The 27,603-nt window shown below is 36.8% G+C and overlaps 1 protein-coding gene across 4 annotated transcripts; it reads right to left on the bottom strand.

The window, feature by feature from the left end:
• Positions 1-139: 139 nt before the first annotated feature.
• Positions 140-27,361, bottom strand: LOC108670318 (sodium/calcium exchanger 2). 4 transcript variants are annotated; one of them, XM_018157780.1, is made up of 19 exons: positions 27,128-27,361; positions 26,746-26,902; positions 25,713-25,851; positions 24,780-24,913; positions 23,973-24,198; positions 18,774-18,909; positions 18,343-18,451; positions 12,373-12,396; positions 9,659-9,715; positions 9,206-9,330; positions 8,431-8,524; positions 7,003-7,150; positions 6,286-6,479; positions 5,882-6,026; positions 5,251-5,429; positions 4,666-4,816; positions 3,509-3,687; positions 2,380-2,477; positions 140-1,632 (listed from the first exon to the last, which is right to left on the bottom strand). In XM_018157780.1, exons 1-19 carry the CDS (start codon positions 27,199-27,201, stop codon positions 1,500-1,502), a joined length of 2,502 nt encoding a protein of 833 aa, XP_018013269.1. In that variant the 5' UTR covers positions 27,202-27,361; the 3' UTR covers positions 140-1,499. The 4 variants fall into 4 exon arrangements, with proteins under 4 accessions (XP_018013269.1, XP_018013270.1, XP_018013271.1 ...); XM_018157781.1 differs by having other exon boundaries at positions 23,979-24,198; XM_018157782.1 differs by lacking the exon at positions 12,373-12,396.
• Between the last annotated feature and the right edge of the window lie 242 nt (positions 27,362-27,603).

The following is a 27,603-nucleotide window of genomic DNA, read 5'->3' as shown; positions in this document are numbered from 1 at the left end:
AACCAGACTCAAATGGAGCCTGAAAATAAAGTTCAGAGTCTAATCTCGTCGGAAAATTGTGATTTAATGTCAAAGTTAGAGTTCCATAAATTCTACAACATGAATGAGAGGAATAGTGAAGTCGTGTTAGTAACACGACTTCACTATTCCTCTCATTCATGTTGTATTCAGTGGAGGTTAGCTCTCATAACGGTGTTACTAAAGAAGGAGCTTGGGAAGACGGTGCTACGGTCTGTAGGGAATACATGTATCATAATACTGGAGTCGGAGTAGCAGCTTTGCAATGAACCTCTAAATGTCAATTTGCCAATAAATAATGATAAAAGAACAATAATGATTGCTATTTTTAAATTTCTGATAAAATTGCCCAGAACTGCTGAGATTCATAAGGAATGACTTGAAGAAGTTGGCCAATACAAGTTCCTTGGTGACCTCCTTTCTCCCCAGAATAGAAAGTGATATAAATTGATATAGCGTCTTTCCATGAATGATATATAGAATTCTGAAACCTATAAATAATATTCAGGCATTGATACAATAATATAATGGAAACCGATAAGAAAATTGTGTCAATTGCCAGCATCTTTAAGTAATAAGGTATTAGAAATTAAGTGCCAAATTAAAGTGAACAGATAAAAAAGTGTGATTAAAGAACTCCTGAAGAACGTTTTCAGGCCTTGATGGAAAACAAGCGAGCGTCATAAGGTATAGCAAATGAAAAATGTCAGTGGAACTATAAACTTAATTTCAGCGGACAATTTAGATTCGTAATATCGCTATGCAAACATATTCAGCCAAATATCTGGAAGTAGGTTAGAAAATATTTCTAACATACCGTATGTGGGGAACATTCAATGTAGACCAAACTAAAACTGCGGGTTACGGAACACTAATTAGTAAAAATTGAATAAATAATAATTTTGGCTGCGCACGTAAATGAATGCCTGAACATAGACCAGAGAGTCTATGACATGACAGTTGTATATGGAGCGAAAATTTCATGTAAAAGTGTCAATAGACATGAGGCTGGAAAACATCCTTAGGTTTAAGTGTCTGAAGTGTTCGTCGATTTCGAGACATAGAATTTTTTGTATCCGTAGGTCAGAGGTCTAGAAGTATTCGTGTGTCTAGAGGTCTAGACGTATCCATAGGTCTGGTGGTCTAGAAGTATCCGTAGGTCTGGTGTCCTAGAAGTAACCGTAGACCTCGAGGTCTAGAAGTATCCGTAGGTTTGGTGACATAGAAGTATCCGTAGGTCTGGTGGCCTAGAATTATCCGTAGGTCTAGAGGTCTAGAAGTATCCGTAGGTCTAGAGGCCTAGAATTATCCGTAGGTCTAGAGGTCTAGAAGTATCCGTAGGTCTAGTGGCCTAGAATTATCCGTAGGTCTAGAGGTCTAGAAGTATCCGTAGGTCTAGAGGCCCAGAAGTGTCCGTAGGTCTGGCGCCCTAGAAGTATCCGTAGGTCTGGCGCCCTAGAAGTATCCGTAGGTCTGGTGGCCTAGAAGTATCCGTAGGTCTGCAGAGACGCCAGCAGCACATAGATGAGCCAGAGAGAGATCATGAAGAGACCAGACAAGTACTTGGGCACGTTGGGACCTCCGAGCTCTGCCTTGCCGAAGTACGGCAGCATCCTGGGGAACGGAAGCTCATCAGTAAACTCATCCGACCAATAATATTGTGACTCTTTTTTCTCGAGCCAGAATAAATTAATTTATAGTTTGCTATAACTTCAAGCTAAATTATACGCGACAATAGTGAAGATTAATAATAGTTATATCGATAATGTATAATATTAATAATAATATAGGTAATTATTGTTATAGAGAGTGATATTTCATTTACCATCTCAGCATTTGAACCGTATAGAACAGGATTATCAAGTCGAGGGCACATTTTATCCTCAGGAGTTACTTTGGTTTTCTCAGGTGCAATATAACAAAGTTTTTTTAAGACCAGCATAGAAGTCCATAAGTAAAAGAACATTTTTTTGCGCTCATAGTTATACCAAGAATTCATCATTTAAGCCAGAGTTCTGTATGTGTACTTAACAGGAGCAAAACATTTTTTTATAAATATCGTGCCATACAGCAATTTAATCTAAAATAATCGAATTATTTCCAAAAACTACACAAAAAAGCGGTTCCAAACCTACACAAAAATTGGAGGTAAAAGAATAGATTTCAGTTTTGCCAATGGGAAGCAAAACCAGGCAGAAAACATATCAAATATTTAATTAATAAGAAAGATCGGTAATACAAGACTAAATTATAAATTTTATTACGGATATGCTGATCATTTGCGTCAATAGGGCCTGAAATTAAAAATTATGGATACCGTCCCTAGAGAATATGTTTGGCATCATGCCCCAGGGTTCCCACCTTCTCAGAACGATCAGGCCGAGACACACGACACTTAGGCCTGTGTAGAGGCCTACGCTGAAGCCAAGGTTGCCTGATGCAACATCGAAAGTCGTTTTCTGAAACACGAAGAAACTAATAATACACTGCAAAAGAAATGACACCTGAGCGCACATCAGGTGAGGCTCGAGGAAAATTCCTAGCAGTCTGAATAAAAAGATAATTTTAAGATCTACGGGCAATTTAATTAATATAATAATTTAAGAAATGTACGGGCAAATGGGCCAGTTGCTGATAAATTTATGACTGTTCTAAATCCACAAGTTTTACTTAGCCAAGGGTTGAAAATATTTATCTTATTATATGATTAAAATATATACTAAAAATTGGATGAATTAAGGTGAAGTATATTTATTTTCCGAACTTTCTTCATTTAAATTCCCATTCTTCATTTTAATCATATATCCGTCCGTTTTAATATCCTACTCTAACAAAATTCGGGAAAGGCCTAAGCTTCTGACCATGAGACGTAACAATCGGTTTAAAGTTATTCTGGATCGGCTTGCCCACCCGATCGAAATCAGCTTATGGTAAGAATCTTTTTAGCGCATTTTCTCATTTGTGGAAAAAATGCACTATTGTGCTCGCCATGTCCGTCTGTCTGTCTGTCCGTCCGTGACTTCAAGTTTTCGTCGACGAGAAAATGCGCTTTCTGTCACTCACTGCAGTGAGTACTGAGTTATATTTTTTAAAACTTCAAAGTGTCCCCAGTGCACGACAACAGTTAGCTGAACTTTGTTACACCGAGCTTGGAAGCTACACTCCAAGCCCGGCCGCAGTAGCCTAGGCGGCACCAGCTACAGAGTCGGGCCTGCATCCAAATTTTGCTAGGGTGTATAAAGGAGTTTCCCTATGTTCCCGATCAGACAAGTCAATCCTATTGCACCTAACAATTCTTACGTTCACTGAATGTTAAACAGACAAATCAGCCCTCTTGTACTGAGTATAAGAACGCTTCTCACATTGACTGAACGGTCAACAGACAACTCTCAATCCCCTTGCAGTGAATAAGCTAACGCTTCTCACATTGACTGAACGATCAACAGACAACTCTCAATCCCCTTGCAGTGAATGTGCTAACGCTTCTCACATTGACTGAATGGTAGACGGCAGCAATGAGCCACGGCAGGCCGAGACCAAGGAAGACGTTGACAGAGTTGCTGCCGGTGACGTTGCCGATGGCGTTGTCCGCGTGCTTCTCCTGCACGGCCGCCGTCTTTGATGCGAACGTGTCGGGCAGAGACGTGCCCAAAGCCACAAACGTAATAGCTATGGAGGAAGTAAATTATTATACTTCAACGTTTAAAGATCCATAAATGAAATCTGGGATTGAGTTTATGAGGACTATACATGTCCCAACGATATTTCCTTCTCGCGGCTGAGATGTTCCAGATGACCAAGAACGGACAAGAACGGCAACAGATCCAAAAACCACAATTCATAGCACACACCTTTGTATGATATTTGAGGTACACAAGTACAAAATATTGATACCGACGAGGCACACAAGCATTAAACTTCAGTCTACGGTAAAGTAGTTCAAAGCTTACGCTTTTCGCTGTGACATGGACAGCATTGACGCGTTTGTCAGGTATCCCGAAGCACTTACTCGACACCTTGGGTTTTGTAACGATACGAAATCACTCTAACTCACTCCTACACCCGTGTTCTGCGTGAGTGCGAACTCTGTCTAACTCATTCCAGTACTCTTATGTTGTGCACCGTTATGACCTTAAACTTATTCTAGCACATAATGCTCTGCGTCGGTACCGTCGTTAATGATGACCGTATCAAAAGCATGTCAACAAGACCTGTCAATAGATAGAAGGTCAAGTTGTGCTAAATTCATGTTTGGGCTTACTTCGTTCCAAATGAAGATCTTCAGCAAGGATTGGCTAAACTACGATGTGTGTTAGAGGGTAGATTTCTCTCAATCCTTTCAGGATTGGTTAGGAGGCAAGGTTATGGTAAGGAGCTTAAACACGGATAGGAATCCAAGAAAAGTTGTAGATCGATTACAGTGCAAACACACAAAAAGCTGCAGTGCACTTTAAGCACGGAGCAGCTCTATCTGCGAAAAGCCCAAAAAATATTGACGTGAATGAGTACATTTTGAAAACAGAAACAAAAAGTTAATTTCAAATTTCAATCAAAAGATTATCTTGAAGCTCATGACTAACCGATGATAAGCTAAATTACCTATTTTATGTGACAACATATTTCAAAATAGCCCTCGGAATAGTTTACCAGTAACGGCATCTTGGAGTCCCACAAGACAACCAAATATGGCGGCCAAGTCGCCGATGATGGCCGTCAGGACGCCGATGGCGCCAAGCGCAACAAAGAAGCACAACCAACCGCCAAGGAAGCCGGGCGGAGGTACGAGCGCGAAAATGATCTGCAACACATCGGTTGTTTAGTGCCTAACTGCTCTTTTCAAATTGCGAAGAATGTATGAATAATAATTATTGATGGATAAAACGTGGAGCACAGGCATGCCTTTAAGCGTTAGCGTCGGCGAATGATAGTGGCGAATGTTGGACGTCTGCAAACACATATTTTCTTCAATTCCTGTTCAATTTGTGCCTTAATAAATCTTTAGAATAACTAATAATAACATGATTTTATGCCTTTATAATTGGGATACACATATTTTAATACATGCTCTTAAAAATAATTGTCAACTATTTTGAATTATGTGAAGAGTTTAAATGATCGCTCACACATTTCTGTATAGTAGCTTGATGAGGCTAAATATTTTCCGGCACCAGTATCAATGCATCTTGGTATAACTTTGGGAGATATTTTACTTTCGAAACTGCATTTGTTCACCTTCCAGCCGAATGTGAAGAAATGCAGAACATAGTCCAAGGCCGTGGCGTTCTCGATGTCTCCACCGTTAACGTTAAGCGCGTCTTTGATCTGACTCTTGTAGGTCTCGTGATGGACTTGTAACTGGTGCATGTTGGCGTTAGTGAGGTTCATCATCTTCGAGAGGAGGGTGTCGAAATCTGCGCGCATCGCAAACATTGGAAAATGTTAAATAAGATTCGACTTATCAACGGGAGGAAGTTAATGCATGTGGGCATTTCCAAGGATAATGTTTGAACATGTTTCCCATTACGATATAACGAAATAATGGAACTTTGGTTTGTCTAATGGCGTGAATACTAGAATATGCATTAAAAACGGAAATAGATTTTGGAACGTTTCTTATATAGCCGGAATTGTATTACGAACAACATGAAGAATCTTTTTCTTTTATCCTCGCGCTCCTAATTTTTTTCGCCGCAATAGTCCGAGTGGCGTACCCACGAAGATAGACCAGCAAGGCATCTGACATTTGCCTGGCTGGTCTATCTATCTGACTGGTGCGAAATAACGTGGAGTGAAAATTGTTTTAACGAAATTACCTCGTAATCAACACTATTTCAACGTCATATGACTGGAGGGTAGGTCATACCGTCATCGTTGGTGATGGTCACGGCCGTTCGGTTGATGGGTCCCAAAGTAGCTCCGCCCTCAGGGTCGAAAAGCTCAATTTCGAAATGCTCGTCCTTCTCTGCGCTCATGTCGTCTATGATGGGTATCTCGATGTTCAACTCAACCTGAGGGATGAAATTCAAACTGTAAATTGAATGATAAAATTATTCCGTCGATGGTCAACTACTCGCATATGGACGCACAGCAAAACTATCCCACACATTATCCGTGGTGACGGATGATCAATGTAACTATCCACCAATAATGAAAATAATCGTCTGCTATAAGTGTGAAAATGAAATTTAAGAAGAGTTTTAACCTAGTAAAACAAATTTATATTCATGAAGATCCCCAAATACAAAAATTCGCCATGAGTTTACCGACCTCGGTGTGTTTGAAGGTGAGCACTCCCTCGCCTCCTACAAAATCCTTCTTGTTGATGGCGGTGCGGTCGATGGTGCGCCATTTGACAGAAACTTCTCCGTCAGCGCCGTTCTTGCGCACCACGGGGACGTAGGCCGTGCCGATGCTTTCCTTGACCAGGACACCGCGCCGCTGGAACTGCAGAACTCCGGGCTCTGGAAAACACGTAGGAGTTCCAGGGTATTCGATTGCTTGAAGGAAGCATCGTTGCTTTTGGCCAATGATAGATGTCGTCTAGGGCGGCTTCTGCCAATTTAGGAGATTAGTTTCAGAGAGATTATTTTCGGCAGTTAACAGAGCGTACTTACGAACAGGGAATAAATTGTGAATGGGGAAGACATTTTTAATGGAGTCATCGTTGGAGGGACTAAGGGTGTTGAAATAAAGCCCTGCCATTCAAATTTACAGAATGGATATTCAGCAATTTTTAGAATTAAGTCGACGTTGGTGCTCGAAACCGAAGTTGTTTCTGAATGTTTTCTTGATGGGTGACAGGTTAGAGAAACCTTTAAATTTTGATAATTGTTAAGTGAGCTTCTGAAATGAATAGGAAGAGAAAAATTATGTTGGAAACGTCGGAGGACGAGTAAACAAAAAAATTTTTCTGCGTTTTCGATACATGGTATCCTTTTTGCTCTAGTAAAATGTATGCTACGTAAAGATGAATGTAAACCTCACCATCGTCATTGAGTATAACAATTTCCATGATGCTGATCCTGCCGAGCTGGACGCCTTCCCTGTCTTCGCGTTCGTGTAGGAGGGACAGGCGGAGGTAGAACTCCTCGTCAGGCTCCCATTGGCTATCGTTGACGATTTCCACCTCCACCTAGTGCGGAACAATCAAATCAAATTTGTTATTAATGATGTAATGTAGCGGTACAAATTAGGCAATAGTGGCCTATTCAGCCTACAGGACACCAGGCCAATTTACCAACTTCGACCAGAATTTCACAATTTGTTTAGAGTTTCGAATCTCCACCCCACTGCTTGATCGATGATCTTAACAACTGGGCTATGCCTAGATAATACCACTCTATTTCTTAGCATGAACCTAATCGAGACCAAACACGATGCCTTGTAAACGGAGGTTTCATCCGACCTATTGTTTGTTGTTCGTACAAGTTGCGGTAACCAAATTGTTTTAGTTACCCCAAAACTGCAAGATTTCCTGAAAAACCATCCGAGTTATTCTTAGTATTAGAGGAAAATTACGACGGATTGATGCACTGGGGCAAATTCGCTGCTGTCATTCTATGAGATAGTAAGAGTTTAAAATAAACAGTAGATTAATCATTTTACCATCTATTTTAAGTTATTTTAGCTGCTTCACAAATGAAGTGACATTTCATAATTTTATTATATAATATCTCATCAGAATAAAGACAGTGGTCTAGGCTTGAAATAAAGCTTTTAGATTCAGATGTTACAGTATATTTTCCTTAAAATTCTAAAACTATTTTCCTGAACTTTATTCATTAATATATTATTTATTATGATAAAATAATATTCCACTAAAATAAATCTCCTGTTAGGTTGGGCCGTTTGGTGTATGTATAAATAAGTAGAAATGAATATAGTAAAACTAACCTTGAAATTCGCGCAATGCTTGCAAGTATAACGTGATTGTTCTAGAAAAAATTGATGCTGTGTAAAGCGATCAGATTCCACAGAAAACATTTAGCGAGGCTAAAAATTTGTTTACATAGTAATTTCGATTAATTTGATTATTAGTAGATCATAGATACTTTAAAAGAAATTTTAGATTATCATGAAAATAAAGAGATTGAGCTTTATTCGAAGAGTATGCTTACATATCGAAAATTAATGCGGACAAGTTGCATAAAATTCCGTAGCAGTTCGATTTTTCCTTGCAAGTGGATGTTGCTGTAAAGCTCCTGCTAAACCAAGTAAAACAGTAACTGATTTTGGAGATGAACCGAAGTACTGTGTTAAATTTGGCCATAATATTATTTTCATCCTAGGAAACACCATGATTGCGCTCCATAGAATATGGTTTATCCATCTTAAAATTATTCAATTGATGATGAAAAACAAGTATTATCAACAGGCTGGATCTTCAACTAGTTCATACATAATAGTACTAACCATTTTCGAGACTTCCTCAGGCTCGAATGTGATGATTTGGTTGATAGCGACGTAGTCTTCCCCTTCGGTGGCCGTGCCTTCCAGCGTCTCAACGCTAGAGTGAACAATTGTACAATTGTTTTAGCCATTGAATACGCTAACGAGAAATAAATATTCTTAATTAATGTATCTATTTTTTTATTAATTGAATGCGTAACGAGAAATAAATATTCTTAGTTAAAATATTTAATTTTGGCAATAAATATGACGCACAATGAACATTTTTTTTCATTATTTCTGCTTTCCGTAGAATAAATAAAATATGATGCTGGATAAATCGCAAATAAAATACATTAACACTGGGAGGACTTTGATGTTGAGACGTAAATTGTTAACTATATACGTACACTATAGCAAAATATAAAGTGTGAGCTCCAAGGAAAATACCGAACTAACATATATAGGCAAACATGGTTAATTGATGACGTAACAAGAGCAACATACTTTACGATACACTGTAGCTGCCGGGAAGTAAATATTTTTCAGATCGTTCAGAGATAAAGACTGGGAATCATATAGGAAACTTACATCAATATTTAAAAAATTAAGCAGAGGTTTATCCTTAAAAAATAGAAGGTATAATAAAAGATAAAATACACAAAATATGAATGAATGGAAAAATTATTGTCTTTATTTTCACAACTTCAAACCACACAAGATGTATGAAATTTTCCAATCATTTCTCTTGCGGTCGACTTGAGTTTATTATTAATTATTTCATTGCATCACTTCTCACCGCACTCGGGCGATGTTATCAACCCGTCCCGTGCGGTTGATCTCGACTTGAAACTTTCCGATGTCTTCCATGACAGCGCAAGACGCAGCGTGGAAGTCAACAACGGCATTCACGTGAGGCTTCACCTGGAGAAGATAACAAATTAATTGTAGATAACTAAAACAGGAAGTTGAATAATTAAGAAGAGGTTGAGTATGAAGAAGATGATGAACATAATGCAGGTGCTGTGAATAACAAGGCACAGGCAATTTAGTAAATGCCTTGTCAGTCCAGTCAATTGTTCAGTATAATGCTATATAAGCAAAAAATTGTGCGCTATATTAATGCTTACACAAGATTTCAACTGATGAAATTGAGTTGAAAACCAGGTTAGCAGTAAAATAAAAGCACTGTATCGTATGATTAATAATAAATACACCAATTTTTGTCAAGTTGAGCGGATTTCAGACTTACTGTTGGAACGCTGCCCAAAGTTGGTGCATCAGGGTGCTCGTTCATGGCGTTGTATACCTGACGATGAAAATTTGTTGAATTCACAGCATCAAAATGTAAAGTCTTCAACATAATTCAACAAAATTTCAGAGTCGCCTAAGCTTCTGTTAATCGGACGCTGGGGCGGCTCTAAATTTTGTTTAGAACGACCCTGGCTTGTTCAATGTTTAAAGAAAGGCTTATATCAAGTTGATTCTTTGTGCAAATCAAAACTAAATTAAGCTATTAAGTCATAATTTATCAGGAACAATCAGTTTATGCAGAAGTTTCCATGATAGATTAATAACAATTACATTTCTTAGCAAAATTAAATGCCAATGCATATGTAACTTCGTGTGGATTATCTGTGATTTGTTAAACAACTGCACTTTTTAACAACTGATACGTTAGTAATGAAAGAAATAGAATACGAGTGCATTATAAGTAAATTTTAAGCCTGATAACTTGACAAACCTGAATACAGTGAACAACAGCGTGCTTAATAATATCATCGAGGCAAAAATCAAACAAATAAACAAGTACATCAAACCTGAAACACCAAAAAAAATCACGTGACATTTCACTCAAAAATTCAATATTTTAACAGCATAAAAATATACGCAAGCATCACAAAAAAACGTAGCAGGCCAGTATACACTCAACTAAATGTTTGTACACACGAAGTTCAACAGGAAATATAGGAGTAGTTGATAAAATTCAATCAGTTCATTGCAGTGAGGCTGAAACTGTTATACCAAACGCATAAGCGAGTTAACTTTTTGAAAGCAGTAAGTACGAAATCTTCTTCTTGGAACCTTATATATGAATCTACACCCACTTTCCGTAATTTTTTATTCGCCGTACGTGAAATCGCCCCAACCGCCCAAAAATACCCTTTCGATAAAATGGTTAATACGATTTATTATTTATTGCAAACGATATTTAGATATATTTTTTCCGCAATATGGAACAAATAAAACACTGGATTTGGAATGGAATAAATGATTTGGAAATGATATAAATGAATTATTAATAATCACGTAAATGGCCTTTCATACTTTTGACAGGTCAGTTTACAGCGTCGTACACAAATTGTGTGAAGTATTAGTGTAATTGAAGTATCCAATCGATTTTTGTCAAGCGTCAAAACGGTGCGAAGTATAGCAAAGAAGAAAAAACTAAGGCATTTCTTTTTGTACGATATGATGAGTTTGGCACTCGAAACATTTTTGAAGGAACATCTAAACCTAATATCACGTGATTAAACATTATTAAAAACACGCCAGTTATAAATACTTCAGTGTATTTTGGAAAGAACTTCAAGCAGCACACAAAATTCAAAACGTGCAACTTAAGATAATATTTTTTACAAACTTGACTTTTTCTCTGACTAAATTCGGAACTTTTATCAGCTAATTATAGTCAAAAAATTTTTCGAATAAATGAAACTCTAAACTACGTGTGCAATTCCCATGTCATTTAGTTAGTTAATGGAAAATTAACAAGGTTCACACTGAAATTACCATCGTTTCAGCATGGCAAGCGATAACTTGCAGCACATGGCTCAGGAGCGAATATAGCGATTCTTAAGTCACTATAACGACTGCGTAATCAATAAAGTCAAAGCCAATAAAGCCTAAGCCCAAAGCGTAACACACGATGGAAGCGAATACGAAAAATGACGAACAATGTCCAAGATTAGAGGAGGTTAAGACACCTCGAAGAAGGCCGGCGATATAGGTAGATAAAAAACATTGTTTTAAACACACGTAAGCGCCATGGTTCTTGTATAGGTTTGTACAGTAAACGACAATGTGCAGAACGTCCGAGACATGTTTTTATTCATAAACGTGAGAAGCCGAAGCAGAATCTGGCTCACTCGTGATTTTGTCGAAAAATTCATATCCTTTGATGAATTTGGAAAATAATGAAATGTGTCGTAAAAAAAGTCACTTCTAATTCCATAAAATCAGGCATAACGGCCGCTATAGCAATATTCAGGTTGAAAAATTAATAAATTCCAAACTATTTTGAATTAGTCTAAAATTCATTCAATATCGTAATTGTTTTGATAAAAAAAATCACCTCATTTACGCGCTGGTCAAACATCTCTCCTAGAAGCCACTGGTAAAGAGCGGAATTTAAAATAATTAATACAGGAATCGAGACAGAAGCTACAAGATCAACTGATATTGTTGTATCAAATTGTCAAATGTTATATACAGTAACGATGAAGCGAGAAATGGGTTAAACAGATGATTAATAATGGAGGAAGTAAGGAAGGAATAGAGTAATTGTGAAGGAACGAATCTTTATAGAAGAATATGAAGAATGTTTCCTCCGAGAAGTATTTTCCGAGCCAGGAGCACGATAATTGAGGACAATAGAACGCAGGTACGGTACTAGATTTACAATATATATATCCGAACGAGCAAACGAAAATAAAGCAATGTCTCTACTATGAATAGAGAGCCTTCAATTAATTTATAAAAACACACCAAAATCCGCCAAAGAGACCCATCTCAATAAATTTCCATAAAAAACATCAAAAATCACGAACGTCAAGTCGCAGGAGAGTATTAATCAAGTACTGGAAGTATTAATCAACAAGTAATCCCTTAAGCATGTACAAAGGCAAGGCTCAATCACAAGCAAACAAGCCTCCAGGAAAAAGTCCAATTTTTCGCTGTACTCACACTCTCCAGTTTGTCCGCTATGTTCTGAAAAGTAAAATAAATGACAAAGTCTGTCAAATAAAAATCAAGGAGCAGTGATCGTCGATCCGTGAAATACATGCTGAAGTAATGAACAATTTATCAAGTAAAGATGACTTAAGTATTAATAGGGCCTTTGAAGGAACGATGCAAGAGGGGCCATACCTTCAAAATTCGCTAAGTGTTAAGGTACGTATTAATTACGCTCTATTTTCTTGTCTATGATTCGTCGATTTTGCTTGAAATGCCCTCAATGACTGGCTGTTGAACTTACGATCTCTTAACTTTTTTGAAAGTATGGGCCCTGAGGTGTATAAAATTTGCGTATCATGACAAGGTGATGGAATTAGTCGTTAACGAATTAAGCTTGCAATCTTAATCCGGAATTAGATGACCAAGAAGAATATATTTTATGTGCGATGGTTGATGTTTGAATGATTCAAATTCGATACAAAAAGTTTTATTGTTCATACACTTAATTGCCAGCATTTGATTAGGAAAATCAACTAAAACGAAATTAGGCCAAGCACGTGCATGGTGATTCTCTAGGAAAAATAAACATGCACGCGCATTTACAGCGAAGTTGCTTACGATTGTTTAAACTACAAATTACTTGGAGCACATTTATTTTCCCCTATACTATCTCTTGTCCCCGAAATAATTAAACTAATAATGTAAAATTAATAGAATACCTGAGTGAACCGTTATTATTACGGGATACCGTCCCTAATGCGTTTTTCAAAACAATTTTTTATAAACGGAAAAACATCGATCATTCCGAAAATGTTGTCATTTGAAACAGGCGGTTGGATGACAGGTGTTAACTATACTTAACTAATGGTTATTTTCTGCATTATGGCATTTACATTCGCTGAAAAATATTCTAATTCGTGGCTTCAGTGTACTTGGCCATTAGGTAACTCAAAATGGAATTTCAGCGTGGAATTTACTTGGCTTATTTGATAGTCCAAGAATGCGCATTTAATTTTGTTACTGTCCTATTAGAAAAAATTGCTTACAAATTTAATAACATGAGAAAATTAAACTTGAGCAAATGAACGTGTTCAATGCCAGAGTGTACCTTGATTTTGTAATTATTGTTACCTCATTTGCAACATAATATAAATTTACAGTTAAATAAAATGAAACACGAAAATAAATCATTTTCAACCGGAAAGTTAAAGACATATAACAGACGATACACTATAAATAGAAACTATAAAAAATGACTCTAAGCTAATTTACGCGGCCTAAACGCGCTATATTGATCTGTACGTCTCTAAAGGCGCAACGGAGTGCGAGGTATTTCAGTATTGCGATTAATAATGGAATAGCGGAAACCTTCTTATCCACAACGCAATAAGTAATAAATTCGGTTCCAGACAATTATCAGGGCTTCCGGACAATCAAAAATATTAATTAAATATCATTATTGCAGAAAAATAAAAAAATTCAAAATGGAGTGATTAAAGTAAATTTCGTTGGAAAACAAGTCATTGAAGTCAAGATTTCTTATCGCAGTTACGCCAATAATAATCATATTAATCGTATAGTAATCGGAGAAAAGAAGTTAAAAAAATGACCTATGAATCAGAAAACGAAAAACGTAAATAATTGCAGACACGATAAAATAAAATGACCAGGGAGCGTTGCTACTGGATTATCGGTCTACATTGAATAATAATCCAGATTGTTAGAGAACGTGATTAAGAAAACTATTCAGCGATCCTGACAAAATTATGACAAGAATTACCACAAGTGAAACAGTGAAACACAACAACAGTTTCATAGTTGCAACAGCAAAAACAGCCGGGAAACAGCATCGGCAGAGAAGTTACGGATAAGTCAACACAATGTCAACAATAATAATAATGTAGTTAATTAATTATTTGTTAATAATAAATAATGTCTTCGTAATGTCACCACAATGAGCGTAATTTACAATGCACAAATTTAATGATTTGCCTCAAAAATTTTGCTTGTTTAAAACATAAATAAAGAAGAGCGCATTGGATGGATTGTACCTCTCAATCTACCCAGAAATCCGTTGCAGTTTAAATATAGGATTTAAGTGAAAGAACGAACTTCAATATATTTAAGAGGCTATTCTCAAGTTGCACTGTATGCAAGCCATTCATTTCGTGTTTACCTTATGCCATTTTTAGCGCATTGTCTCATTTATGGAAAAAATACACTATTGTGCTCGCCATGTCCGTCCGTGACTTCGTTTTCGTCGACGAGAAAATGCGCCCTCTTTCACTCACTGCAGTGAGTACTGAGTTATATTTTTTAAGAATTGTAGTGTACACGACTTATTTCTTGTAATCTACGTTGAAAAAAAGTGTATGCAACTAAAGACTGCACAATTATGACAAAATTATTCATATTTTGATGGTGAATTTATTCGATTTCTGAAGGTAAGCTTGTTAATTGATTAGCAATACGTATTTGACACACCTACGAATACGTGCGTTTCAAAGGCGTTTCTGAACGTGACACTGGTGATACCAACCCGATAGAGAACGCACTTTACGCGCCGAAAAAATAAGCACTATATACGACTTAAACACGCGAGTGATTACGTAAAAAAAAATTTGAGATTTCAGTTTTACCAAATGACTGCTCACAAACAACGAAGAGAAGTTATCATTGACAAGAAAACACTATTCGATAGCACCTAACAATCGAATTGTAACAAATTTTCCCTTCGCAGGACAGAGTATTAATCATAGAATGCAATTCTAAAGAAAGTGTTCCGTATGAAGTACAATATGAATTTTTGATGGAAAAATTGCTATTATAGAAAAAAATGAGAAAATCCATTTAACATTTGGCAACATTTTAAGCCTTCTGATTTACTAATAATCAACGAAAAAATATCGCTCACTTTAAAGAAATAGACGTGAGGAAAAAAGGCTAAAAGAATTTTTACGGACAAAGATATTACAGAAAACATTAAATCCATCGAGACACAACAATAAAAGACAACAATAAATCTGAACTATGTTCATTCAGACTTAAGGAAGGGGAATAAATTGAACTTCTTCAGCTAATGAGGAAAGCCAAGTTTAGGATTTATCGGGGAAGGATCATTAAGCAATGTTGGCCAAAAAACAACAGAAATACGATGCAACTATCGAATGCTTAGCGGGCACAAGTAACAAAATCGAAGCTAATAAAGAGAATGCAGATTCACAAACGTAAACACATCACAAGGGCATAAAACCTAGTACCTGTTGGGTGCCTTCTTCCATTGATACTACATCCTTCTTAGACCTGTTGGGCTTGGATACAAAACGCAATTAAGAATAACTTCACACAATTATTTTATTAATTACAATGTTTATTTCTTCGACTGCATTAAAACAGTTTTTCCGCCTTCCATTCTCAGAGTCCAACAATATGCCTACATGAGAACTCGCCTGATCTGTTCGAGCAGTGTTCGATAAAAATGCGTTTGTCTGTAATATTCTTGGGGTAATTTTGTAGTATTCTTGGGGTAATTTCATGATATTCTTGGGTAAGTTTTCCCCAACGCTGTTCGGAAATCGTCAAGATCAATCACGGAATAGTTGTTCAACGCAAATCTCTAGGAGCGAAACAGTGTGGCCGATGAAACTGTCTATTAACTAACAAACGGGACTGCGCAAATTCACAACGAACCAAGACACAGATCAGCAGTGGTTCATCGAAAGACTTATTCAGAACATATTCCCGGGAAATTTTCGGATAATTCTTCATGATGGCAATTTCTTCTTAAAAACGATTCTTCTTGACATGCTCGAGGCAATAGATGAGTCCGTGACGATTTGAGACGTAGAAGAAAGAGTGCGGAGTTCATGCTATACGTTGTGAACGAAATATAACTAAATAATATGGTGATGATGGGAAAACATCGAGATCTTAATATTCAAGTGGATTGAGTTACTAACAGCCACAAACCTCCTAGAATATTTTTTTAAAAATGTGTAAGTGAATTGTAGGTTTCTGCATTCATCCATCGTAATGATCGAACAGCTGCATGCAAGTTCATTGAATGACAATGAAACAAAATTATATGTCAGTTTGACTGCTTGATGGGTAATAATCTTTAAAATAGTATAATATTGGGTAATGCAAATCCCTGAGATAGACTAATGTTATTTCTCATTCACTAGTAATCAAGCTTGAAGTAAACCTTGTAATGTAAAAATTTGAAAACATTACGTTCATTTTATCAATCATTATAATTACCACACCCATGGTATAGCTTTTCTACTTCTGTTTCACTAACACGAATGCATAGTCGGGGCACGACTACGATGAGGCCCGACATATTCTTGCAAGTTTTCTGTTGATTTTTATAAAGTAAAGTTTACTTTTGTTATAGTACGATATCGATCAATCATGGCGAACCAAATTCTCAAATGACTAAACTGACAAACAATTTTGGTGAATAATTTCAAAAGAATGTGTAAGGGAATGCATTCAAAAGAGCCTTCCTCCAACTCACTGCTATTTGTTTTCGTCTAAGGATATCTTTCTTGGCTTTCTGTTCGATTTCTCTTGCTAGAGAGGCGGGTAACACCGACATCATCGAAAGCAGTTGCCGGAGACCCAGGGCTTGCATGGCGTCGTATGCGGAACTCAGTTCTTGTCCGCTGTTGTTGTTGTCGGGGATACCTAAGACTTGGATCATCCGCACCCGCCTTTGTTCTGAGTGTTGCACTACTCTCTGACCGATCACAACAGCTTTTCTTCATGAAGTGGTAACGATCAATTGTTTTTTAATTAGAACAAACTTAATGTCAGCAAGTTTTTCTTGCTGTTATCCGCTACTATTCCGAAATATATCATTGTTATTCATTAGCCCGATCGCAAACGGTTAAGCAAATTTTAGGAAATCACCACCAACAAGGTAAAAAAACTGACTAGATATCACGTTATTCGTCACTCACTGCAAACTTTGGATGAAACACGGCTATATGGTTCAGAAAATACAGCCAATCGAGGCAATAGTCTGTTGCAGTTAAATTTCAGTTTCTTCAAGTGAAGATCACGCAATGGTCACACAGCATTACCTTCTGAAAGTCCGTAATCATATTCGATGCATGACGACACGTAGACTAAATTTAAAACAAATAGCTATAAAAAACGGCAGAAAAATAATGAAGTCTATGAATAACTAAAAAAATATTTTAAATGTAAAGAACTGAATGGAATGAACAATGGATAAATTGATTTCCGGTAGGAATAAAAGGCAAAGAAAAATAGAACCATACTCAAGTGAACTGTACGCTAAACTACAATCATATACCAGTTACAGAATAATAGATTTTAAGAACCAACCAAGTAACAGTGATAAATGCAAGACTTTAGAACCATGTTGACACGAGTCGCACGAAATGTTCTGATGTAGTAAAGGCGGAAGAGAGTTGGAAATGATAGAGGAAATCAAGTTATTATGTTTCCTCTAAAGCACATACAGTTGTTTAGACTCAGTATACCGAGACGTGTATATAGTCTTTTAACAACGTAGGTATCATTCAAATGGAATATTCAGTGTCGAACCTTTGACCAATATTGATCACGTTATCCATCCCTAATATTTTCTGATCAGGTTCGTCAACTTAAGTCAACCATGAACGTCTCCAACCTTTGTTTATTAATTATAGGTTCATAAAACAATAATTTTATGATCCTCTTCGTTTTTCTAAGTCAGATTCGATTAGCATTTGTCGCTAACTGGCATTTTGTTGTCACGTACGTTTCTCAGTCAGTTTCAGCTCAAATGTGCCAATCAACACGTATTTTCCGATAAAGTTCGATCCCCAAATCGGTTTCAAATGAAATCTGTTACAATCTGGCATCTGTTCGATCCCCAAGTCGGTTTCGAATGAAATCTGCAGCATTTTTCACCGAAATCATATAGGTACAGGGAATATTTTGCATGCAATCACTTAAGATACTCACCTCCTTGAGCTTCATGGAGAGCTGTGGCTGCGTCTTCCGCCCGCCGGTCATCGTACGGACGGCGCCCACGCGGTACCACATGCGCGAGTGCGATTGCGATTCCACCAACCTGTGCGAAAATTCAATCACAAATGAAACCCTAATATTCATGACTAAATATGCGTATAATTTCGTTGTGTCCCCTTACATCACCAGCAAAAATTGTTGAATCCATTGCAGAGGGTTTTGTATTCCAAAATGGGCAGCATCTACCCCCATGGAAATAAAACGTTCAATTAACAACAGGAAGAGAAGATGAAAGACTGATACGATACCTGTTTGCAAAAGAAATACGTTGTAAATTATGACGAAAATTAATTAATAAATTGGTAAATTTTAATTAACATTAAAATTTAATTAATATTATTAAAATAAAATTAGTAAATTCATACTTGGATGCGGCGAGGACAGCAGCATCCTCGTCGGTGAGACCGGGGTATTTCTTGACCTCCTTGATGAAGCGCACCAGACCGTCGCGGTCCAGGTGGCCGTTACGGAAGTACTGATTGTCCTTCACCAGTTTGTCGCCTGCAACCGTACATCACACGGACACTTTATACCGCGCATGACAGAATAATTACATTCTAAAGATATTCTTAAGTAGTTATAATTATTCATCCACAATTTATTTTTCATCGTCAAAAATATTCCATGAAACAGAAAGGAGCAAATTAATTTGATTTTATCAACAAATTATGATTATTCATCAAATTCATGTTCATCGTCATGTAATTCTACAAAAGAAATACATCTTTCAATGCTATTTATTAGATAATTATGATTATTTATCCAACATTTGTTCATTAATCGTCAAAATATTTCATTAACGAAAAAAAAATACAATTAAGTACTTTTTCCTAAACACTTTATTGTTCGTCGTCAAAATATTTCCACAACAGAAAAAAAATCAAGTTACCGCACTTTCAAAAGTCATTTCCACTTTCATCTTACATTTTTTTATTAAATGCTACATTTTCAACATTGAATTTTATTTAGAAAGATTCTTGGTAAATAAATCAATATGACAAAAAAGTCAGAAATTTTGTGACAGAAAATCAGCGACGACATTAAATGAACATATCTCGAAAACACAGAAATCAACAGAGCTTTCAACTATTTATTCGTGTATTTACAATTCGCTATGATTTCTATCCGAAAGATTTAGGCCAAGCAGAAGTTAGCGCTTTGTATAATGCTGCATTTAATTCGAAACTAATCACTACAGTTGAACTCAAACATAAAAATCAACGTGAAATTAATTAAAAGCAATTAACAACAACGAAACCCACCCATTGAATAGTATAAAAAAAATTTGGACAAAAAACGTGCTAAGCAGAACAACACGAAAGCAATTTAACGGTTACTTATGAAACATATTAAGCTCAATAAAAATATTAGGCTCAACTACAACACATATTTAGGGTCAACAAAACTACACTAGAATATTAGTTTATGTTACTTCGTTAGTAGAAAAGAGAATTTATTAAATAAATACTCGATCATTAGTCTTTTCCGTTAACCACAGATAAAATTAAAATTAATCCAAGTAATGTTCATCAGTCTCTCAGTTACAACAATCATTTAATAAAACTGTGGTCAATTTTCGCTATTGATTTTGCATATTCGCATAGTTCCGGGTTTTAACTTTTAATTGCCTTGAGAAACACATGATACACGTGTATATACGTATGATACGTCAAATTTAACTCACCGTTGTGAAACCTGCTCAAATCCTACTTCAGTAGCAAGTGTTCCTAAATATAATAACTATATTAAAGTCCGGTATTCTGTGGAAAAATATCACATCATAATTCATCACACACCCGAAACTCAAGTTCACTAAAATAAATCTGATCAGCCAAAGATCAAGTCAGTTTTCTGTAGTCATCAAACCTGGAATGAACAAAACTTGCCGAGTCCTGCGTTGCTGTCTTCAGTTTTCGGAATTTGCCGTTACTTGCTATGATGACCCGTGTTAAAAAACGCACCATTCTGATGTTCACACACACCAACAATTTGATTACGAGAATAATTACAAGAAGATACAATAGTTAAGAGAATAAATTTTAGGTGAAATTACTTCTGTCACGTTGAATATGATACATTTCTAGCACTTACTATATCGATTATCAATGAAAAACACGAATAATCTGTACGAGTTACTTTAACTGCAGGAATCGCATGAAGTTATTTTCTAGCCAAAAAGCCAGAATTGAAAAGAAGTAATGGCAACAGTGAAATATAAAGGCAGAAATGCGGCAGACGGTACAATTTAGAAGGAGAAAATAGATCGCACGTAAAGAGGGTACATCAAGCAAACCTTATCGTACTGTCGCTTAGTGTCATAAAACTACGTACTGTCGTAAAAGCTTCTCAAAAATAACTTTATCGTAAAATAATTTTCTATGAAATTTTAACTGAAAAATATTTCTGAAGCACATCATCGTGACATCATCATAACCATAATTTTTAATGTGTCATTTTTCTATTTTTATGAAATATTACAATAGCTGCAAGCAACACTTGCTCGAGGTTCCGCCCTCAAATTTAAAATACACATAATAATTATTTGCACATAGGTATATGATATATGTATATTAATGTGGTCAAGAAAAATTATGAAAGGACAAAAACGTAATTTTCGGCGGTTCGCGAGGTTTTCGCGACATTTAAAGAACGCACTTCAAACCCTTCAACATTGGCAGGGTATAAGAAAAGTTGTACCTCTTTACACTCCGTATCAGACGGCAATATAAACAGTAAAAATAACTTTAGTTTCAGAACAGCACATTAAGAATTACTCGCGAATTACTGAGTATACACGTGCTGTATTTCACTAACGTAGCAAGCGATAGCTTATAACTTAAAGCTTATAACGAATAGCTTATAGGAGACAGTTGATAGCTTATAACTATAATACATAGATAACAAACATATGAGATTGCTGTACAGGTAGCTTTATATAACTCGAAAGGCTTGTAAGGTTTTATTCTACAATATATTTTAGAATGTCAAGCTGTTTATTTAAAACCTGACGATAAAAATTTGAAGGTCTTATTCGGGTGCGCATCGTTCGAATATGCCTTATTCCTATTAATATCACTAGATTGCATATATAGCAATTAAGTATAGAAGCATTCTGTAAAACGCAGTAAAGGGAAATTGTGAAAATTTACTGTCCCCTTTGAAAAAATCGGGCATGAATTCATAAATTTTAAATTTCAGTTGAACCCAGTGGAATGTTGAATGAAATGAGGAGTGACGATTCGTTTCATTGACTAATTGCTTTGTTTATAGGCGTGAAGGGATCAGCAAATTTTCAACGCTCCCTCTATTACGTTTCCCCGAATTTTCAAACTGACGTTGGACCTAGACAACAGTGGCAGATTTGAATCTAAATTGTATAAGTGATAATTTGTCAGGGAAAACTCGAAAGCTGAGAATCACTCCTGCACTCACAGCAGAACTGCAGCTGTACAGCACTACGTCTAGCACTATAGTGTTAGGAGTTGGCCGATTAGACCTACCCCGAAAAAAGAGCTTGGTCCTTCCTCCAATAGGAGCGGGAATGTCAACACGTGAGGAAGTAAGATAGTTATTTTCGTACCTTATAACATGTTAGTTGTTTAATTAGATACATTCGTAACTAATTACTTTTATAACTAATAAATTAATTTTTTCACTAGTAAGTTAATTACGTTGCTAGTAAGTTACTTTCGTAATAAATAGGACGGTTACTTTCAAAAACTATTCAGATGATTCGAACACAGGAATTCCCAGCAGAAAAGCGAAGTTTGAAACCAATCTTTATGAACCTAAAAGAATAAAAATATATCATTCGCCAAATTGAGGTTTGAAATGTTTGGTAACGCAAACGTTTCGTTCTTAAATCAACGAGAGTTGGCAGAGAATGTCGTGCCTAGCTGACGAGAAGCCTGGGATGTTCCGGACAAGATTTTCTTCACAACAACCCACCCGTAAAAATATTCCTTACAAGGTATGGATTGCATTTCATACACAATTTCCATACACACATATAATATGAATTTAATAACACCCGAGTGTATGTCTATCACTGTATTATAACTCATGGGACACCTTAATTTTATTGCATTTTTTTATCTCTAAAAAGTGAGCTATAATCGAAGACTGCATTTACCAATAGGTTGATCCGGCACGAATTCGGACATTCAAAGCATGGGTAAATCCTTGAAAGTTGGATAAAAGCAAAAGTAAACGATTCTCTTCATTCACTCATGGGTTCGTTTAGCGTATAAATGTACCTCAATAATGTGTTTATTTGGTGTGTGAAAGCACCAGGCATATTGGTCCGTTGAACTCATAAATACACCGCAATCATTGGTTTTGCAATCACTGCAAAGGCATATACACACACGCGAATCATGAAATGAATATATATTTTATACATTAGCAAATGGTAGGTTAGTTAATCACGGATAAGCATGAATAAAAATGATTATAAAAAATCTGCTAGTTAAATACAAATAACAACACCGATAACAATAGGTTAGCAAGTTTGAACAGCACACACATGTTATAGCAAATGTTAGACGGTTCACGGTTGCACTTGGGTATAGTATTAAACATGGGCACAAATTGGGTACCCGAGAGGAACGGTTGAATGAACGAGAATGCGTTGAGGTTTTATAAACGGACCAGTATTCCGGTTAAACGGGTCTTCTAATACACTGCACAAATAAGCTCGCAACGAAACCTCTGCGCACTCAATAAAAGAATCCAAAATTTTATCATCTGAAGAAGACATATAATGTAAACAGTAATACGAGAGGGACTGAAGATTTTTATATCGCATATGTGGTTCAATTTTCTTACAATTTTCGTTGCGAGCTCAGCTGTATTTTAGTTGGATAATCACAACAACCGAAGCAACTTTAACTCCAACACCGGACGAGACATGTTAGTCATAAAGCGACAAATTTCGTTTTTTCACGCTTACAAGCAATCGCACCCGCTGCCAACCACGTGACATATGCAAATTGTCACATTAAATTAGCCGACAGCGTTTAAGATCAATTAAGGTTGATTGCACCGCAATTCCGCCCGACACACAAAAAACGGAAGAAACGGAACGCTGACCAGAGCTTCCGCAAACCCGGACCTCCGTCTTACGGTGGTGGTGGTTGCCCGGAGAACTCATTTGTTGGTTACTAACTCAGTGTTTCCTGCATGCGAATAATAGAGAGATCTACTCGCGTCATAGTATTTAGGAGTTATGAGTGAATGAAAATACGTGTAATTATTGAGAATAAAAGCTGAAGTAAATACATTTCAAGAGTCGGAATCAAATTGAAAGTAATTTTCCACAAGAGGGATTGGCTTTATTAACAAACTCAACAAATCGAAGAACTGATGAGATAATTTTCACGCTTTTATGCAATAATTGATATCAACTGAATGTTAGACATTGCAGTAAACCAAATTATCAGCCAACGATAATGCACTTATGACACTGAGTTACGACCAACAAGTGCGTTCTCCAGGCCCCGTGCCGATACCTCAGACGTCGGTCACCGGGCTCGCGGAGCTCCCTTGGAACGATACCAACTTACCCTCACCTGGCTCGAAGTTCCCCAGCTCCATCTGCTTGGCGGTCTCGGTCTTCTTGACGCCACAGAAGTTCTTCTCCGCAAGCCACGCCAGGAGGACAAGCAGCGGGAAAAATAGGAGCGTCACCAACGCCTCCCACACGTCAACGACGTCCGGGGTTATGGCCACGAGGATCAGCAGCAGCCACAGGTAAGCCACCAGTGAAAACACGCTCGTGATCGCGAAAACCTGCACAAAATAGAAAACTTCTGAAATTCAGCAGTTCTAAATATTTGCCAGTTCACCTGCATCGAATGTGAGTGAGTTTACGGACTTCAAGAATTCAGAAGAATGAGAGTGAGTTTACGGACTTCAAGTATTCAGAAGAATGAGAGTGAGTTTACGGACTTCAAGTATTCAGAAGAATGAGAGTGAGTTTACGGACTTCAAGTATTCAGAAGAATGAGATTGAGTTTACGGACTTCAAGAATTCAAGCTTACACGTCAATATAATTTTCAAGCATTACATGAATAAGTCTGCATAACACAAAAAGGAACAAGATCTTAAATTTAATAAACAATCTGAGGATCACAATGTTATAGCCGTACAGGATGCTCGAGAAATAGAAATTTTCATGATTAGACTTCTAGATTATCCAGATTAGACTTTTATAAGGATAATTCTTTATTCACTTATTTCTGAAGACTGCTCTCGAAAGGAAACAACAGAAAATCAAAGTTCTTGAATCAATTTCTGCTCATGAATCGAAAAATATAAAGCACATTGTATACGGTAATTCAATTAAAAAACAGTGGACCTAACCCGTTACCTTGACATCTTTGATACGCCGAGTCTCGCCGCTAGGGATGCACATGACGCATATGGCGGAGATCACGAAGAGATTGAATGCAGCTGAACCCACGATGGTGCCTGGGCCGAGTGCCCCAGCGTTGAAGTTGTTTCCTGGAGACAATATAACGTTATAGGTAAATTACTTTAACATTTTAATATTTAAGGATTCCGTTTTTAGCGCATTTTCTCATTTATGATAGAAATGCACTATTATGCTCACCGTGTCCGTCTGTCAGTCCGTCCGTGATTTCATGTTTTCGTCGACGAGAAAATGCGCTCTCTGTCAATCACTGCAGTGAGTACTGAGTTATATTTTTTAATGTTTGATGAGAGATACCAAGAGACAATATATAACGTTATGGGTAAAATACTTTACCATTTTAATATTTAAGGATTACGCTCTTCAATGTTTGACGAGGACTCAAGTCGTGCCTTAACAAATTAGTGAAAACACATTGTCTCTAAAGTTCACTCATGTAATTTCGTTTTCGTTGTACTGTCGATAAGAGGCTGTAATCTCTTTAATTTTTTTCAATATGCGACTTTCCTTCGTTGTTTTAACCAAAATTTTCAGTGTTTCCTACCCTTTTCTTATGCAGATTGAAATTAAATTATAATACCTATACCACGATTGTCTTCACAGAAACGTAAATAACTTTCTTCATATATCACTGTAGCCACTATATCAAGATTTAGAGCCTCAATCAATACCAATATTCAATATCAATACCAATCAATATTCAATATTCAATACCAATCAATACCAATATCAATACCAATATTCAATCAATACCTCAATATCAATACTTTGTAGCCTCAATCAATAACACAATTCCAGCACAAAAAAAAATAGTTCCCCTAAGAATCACGCTCAATTTACTGATAATGATGAAGAATAGATTGCACTCACCCACGACCTCAATGCAGGAGAGAAGGATTTCAGGAGCCGATGAGCCGAGCGCCATGAGCGTCAAGTTGGCGACCGTGTCGCTCCACACGCGCACTTCGATCACGTCGGGGTCGTCTTTGCCGGACTGGGTCAGGTAGACCTGGTAGAGGGAAAAGTGATGGTAGGGTTCAGACGGTAGGGTTCAGACGGTAGGGTTCAGACGGTAGGGTTCAGACGGTAGAGTTCAGACGGTAGGGTTCAGACGGTAGGGTTCATAGGGTTCAGTTGGTAGGGTTCAGACGGTAGGGTTCAGACGGTAGGGTTCAGACGGTAGGGTTCAGACGGTAGGGTTCAGACGGTAGGGTTCAGACGGTAGGTTCAGACGGTAGGATTCAGAAGGTAGGGTTCAGATGGTAGGGTTTAAACAGTAGAGTCCTCGATCCTACAGAAATCCTTAGGAATACTTATACTCCTGGGAATTTTAAGCTCTTCTTAGATACACTGAGAATGTGTTTCCGGGAAATTGAGGGAGAACAATCAAGAACATCTCATATGTGGTTCGATTTTCAAAAACAACGACAAGAGGTAAGTATTACCTATTCTAAATTTAACCTCTTTCAGGTTCTTATATACGAGTATAAATCCTAAATAATATTTGAGAAACATGGTAAAGAAGACCTCAGATGAAAAGTAATTATTAGAATAAATTTGTTCATTGTCATTTATGGTCATAACATTGTTCCAAGCAAGCACCTGCATTCAAAACTAGAACAATACCTGACGATTGTCATTTACTCGCGTCAGTGTAACTATAAAGTAACTCAATATTATATGGTGAGTACAGTATTTGGATTCAACGAGAACTTATTCTATGGGTAATATTATTTGGGAAACCAACATACACGGGTGACGTTTGATTAATTCTTCGCAGGATAATACAATATTCATAATACTTCACAATAATATTAAATTTAGTTGAACAATCTATCTACTAAGAATTCAAATTTGCTACTTAGTTTTATCAAAGTATTTTGTTGCAGTGGAAGATACGCACTTTCTTAGTTTTGCTTGTGATTTTCTCGATGGCTCCCATGAAAATATCGGCGATGATAGACACGCCCAGGAAGCAGTAGAGCAGCCCGATGAAGTAGAGCGTCGACCGCACCTCCTCGGGCCACGTGTACTCAGAGATGAAGGGTAGCAGCAACCCTCTGTAAATGTTAGTAACATTTACATTTGAATTTTCAAAATCTTTTTCCGATAATCAAATCTCTGAGGAGTCAAAAAGCAATATTCATTTCATTGAGTCATTAAAATGTCAAATAAAATCGCTTCCTAAATTAAATGACATGAATTCGTTACGTTCGAATTTTTTTTTTAGAAAATTGCAAAGCAGTAGGTCTATAAAATGACTATCAACACTGGGAAAAACTCACCTGTCGGAGCATCGGTACGAGTGGAGGGCGCTCTCATTGATGAAGCGATCTCCCTTGACAAGAGTGAATTCCATGACGATTTCTCTGTCAGACTTTGCACCTACTAAACTATGGTCACTTCTTCTTAATAAAATATAAAATTTCCAAGTTTATACTTTAGCTGTTTCTAAGACGAGGAATAAAATTTAAAACAAGAAAGATTCATTATTGGACTGCATGTCACTTAGATAATCTGAAAAATAAAATAAATGTAATAGTTTACATTCATGAAACAACAGCGAGTCTGTTCAATAATAACCGAAAAGAAGTCAGTCAAGAAGATGACCTTCCATCAAACCATATCGACTAATGAGCCTCTAACAATGAATTATCTTCAGTTCCACATCCTCTATATTTTATTGGCAGAAATTAGGTTTTGAAACTAAAATAAAATGAAGTGAAATCATCTGTATTCGTGCCGAAGTGAAATCATCCGT

Source organism: Hyalella azteca, unplaced genomic scaffold (assembly GCF_000764305.2).
Source record: "Hyalella azteca isolate HAZT.00-mixed unplaced genomic scaffold, Hazt_2.0.2 contig6181, whole genome shotgun sequence".
Lineage (NCBI taxonomy): Eukaryota > Metazoa > Arthropoda > Malacostraca > Amphipoda > Hyalellidae > Hyalella > Hyalella azteca.
Note: the sequence above shows the minus strand (reverse complement) of the source record. Positions and strands in the feature narration are given on the sequence as shown.

Coding starts and splice junctions, on each gene's coding strand:
- LOC108670318 (XM_018157780.1), bottom strand. CDS start 27,201: ATGGAATTCACTCTTGTCAAGGGAGATCGCTTCATCAATGAGAGCGCC. Junction 5,430..5,881: donor GACCATCACCAACGATGACG/GTATGACCTACC, acceptor CGATGCGCGCAG/ATTTCGACACCCTCCTCTCG. Junction 1,633..2,379: donor GGCCTGATCGTTCTGAGAAG/GTGGGAACCCTG, acceptor TCCGTTCCCCAG/GATGCTGCCGTACTTCGGCA.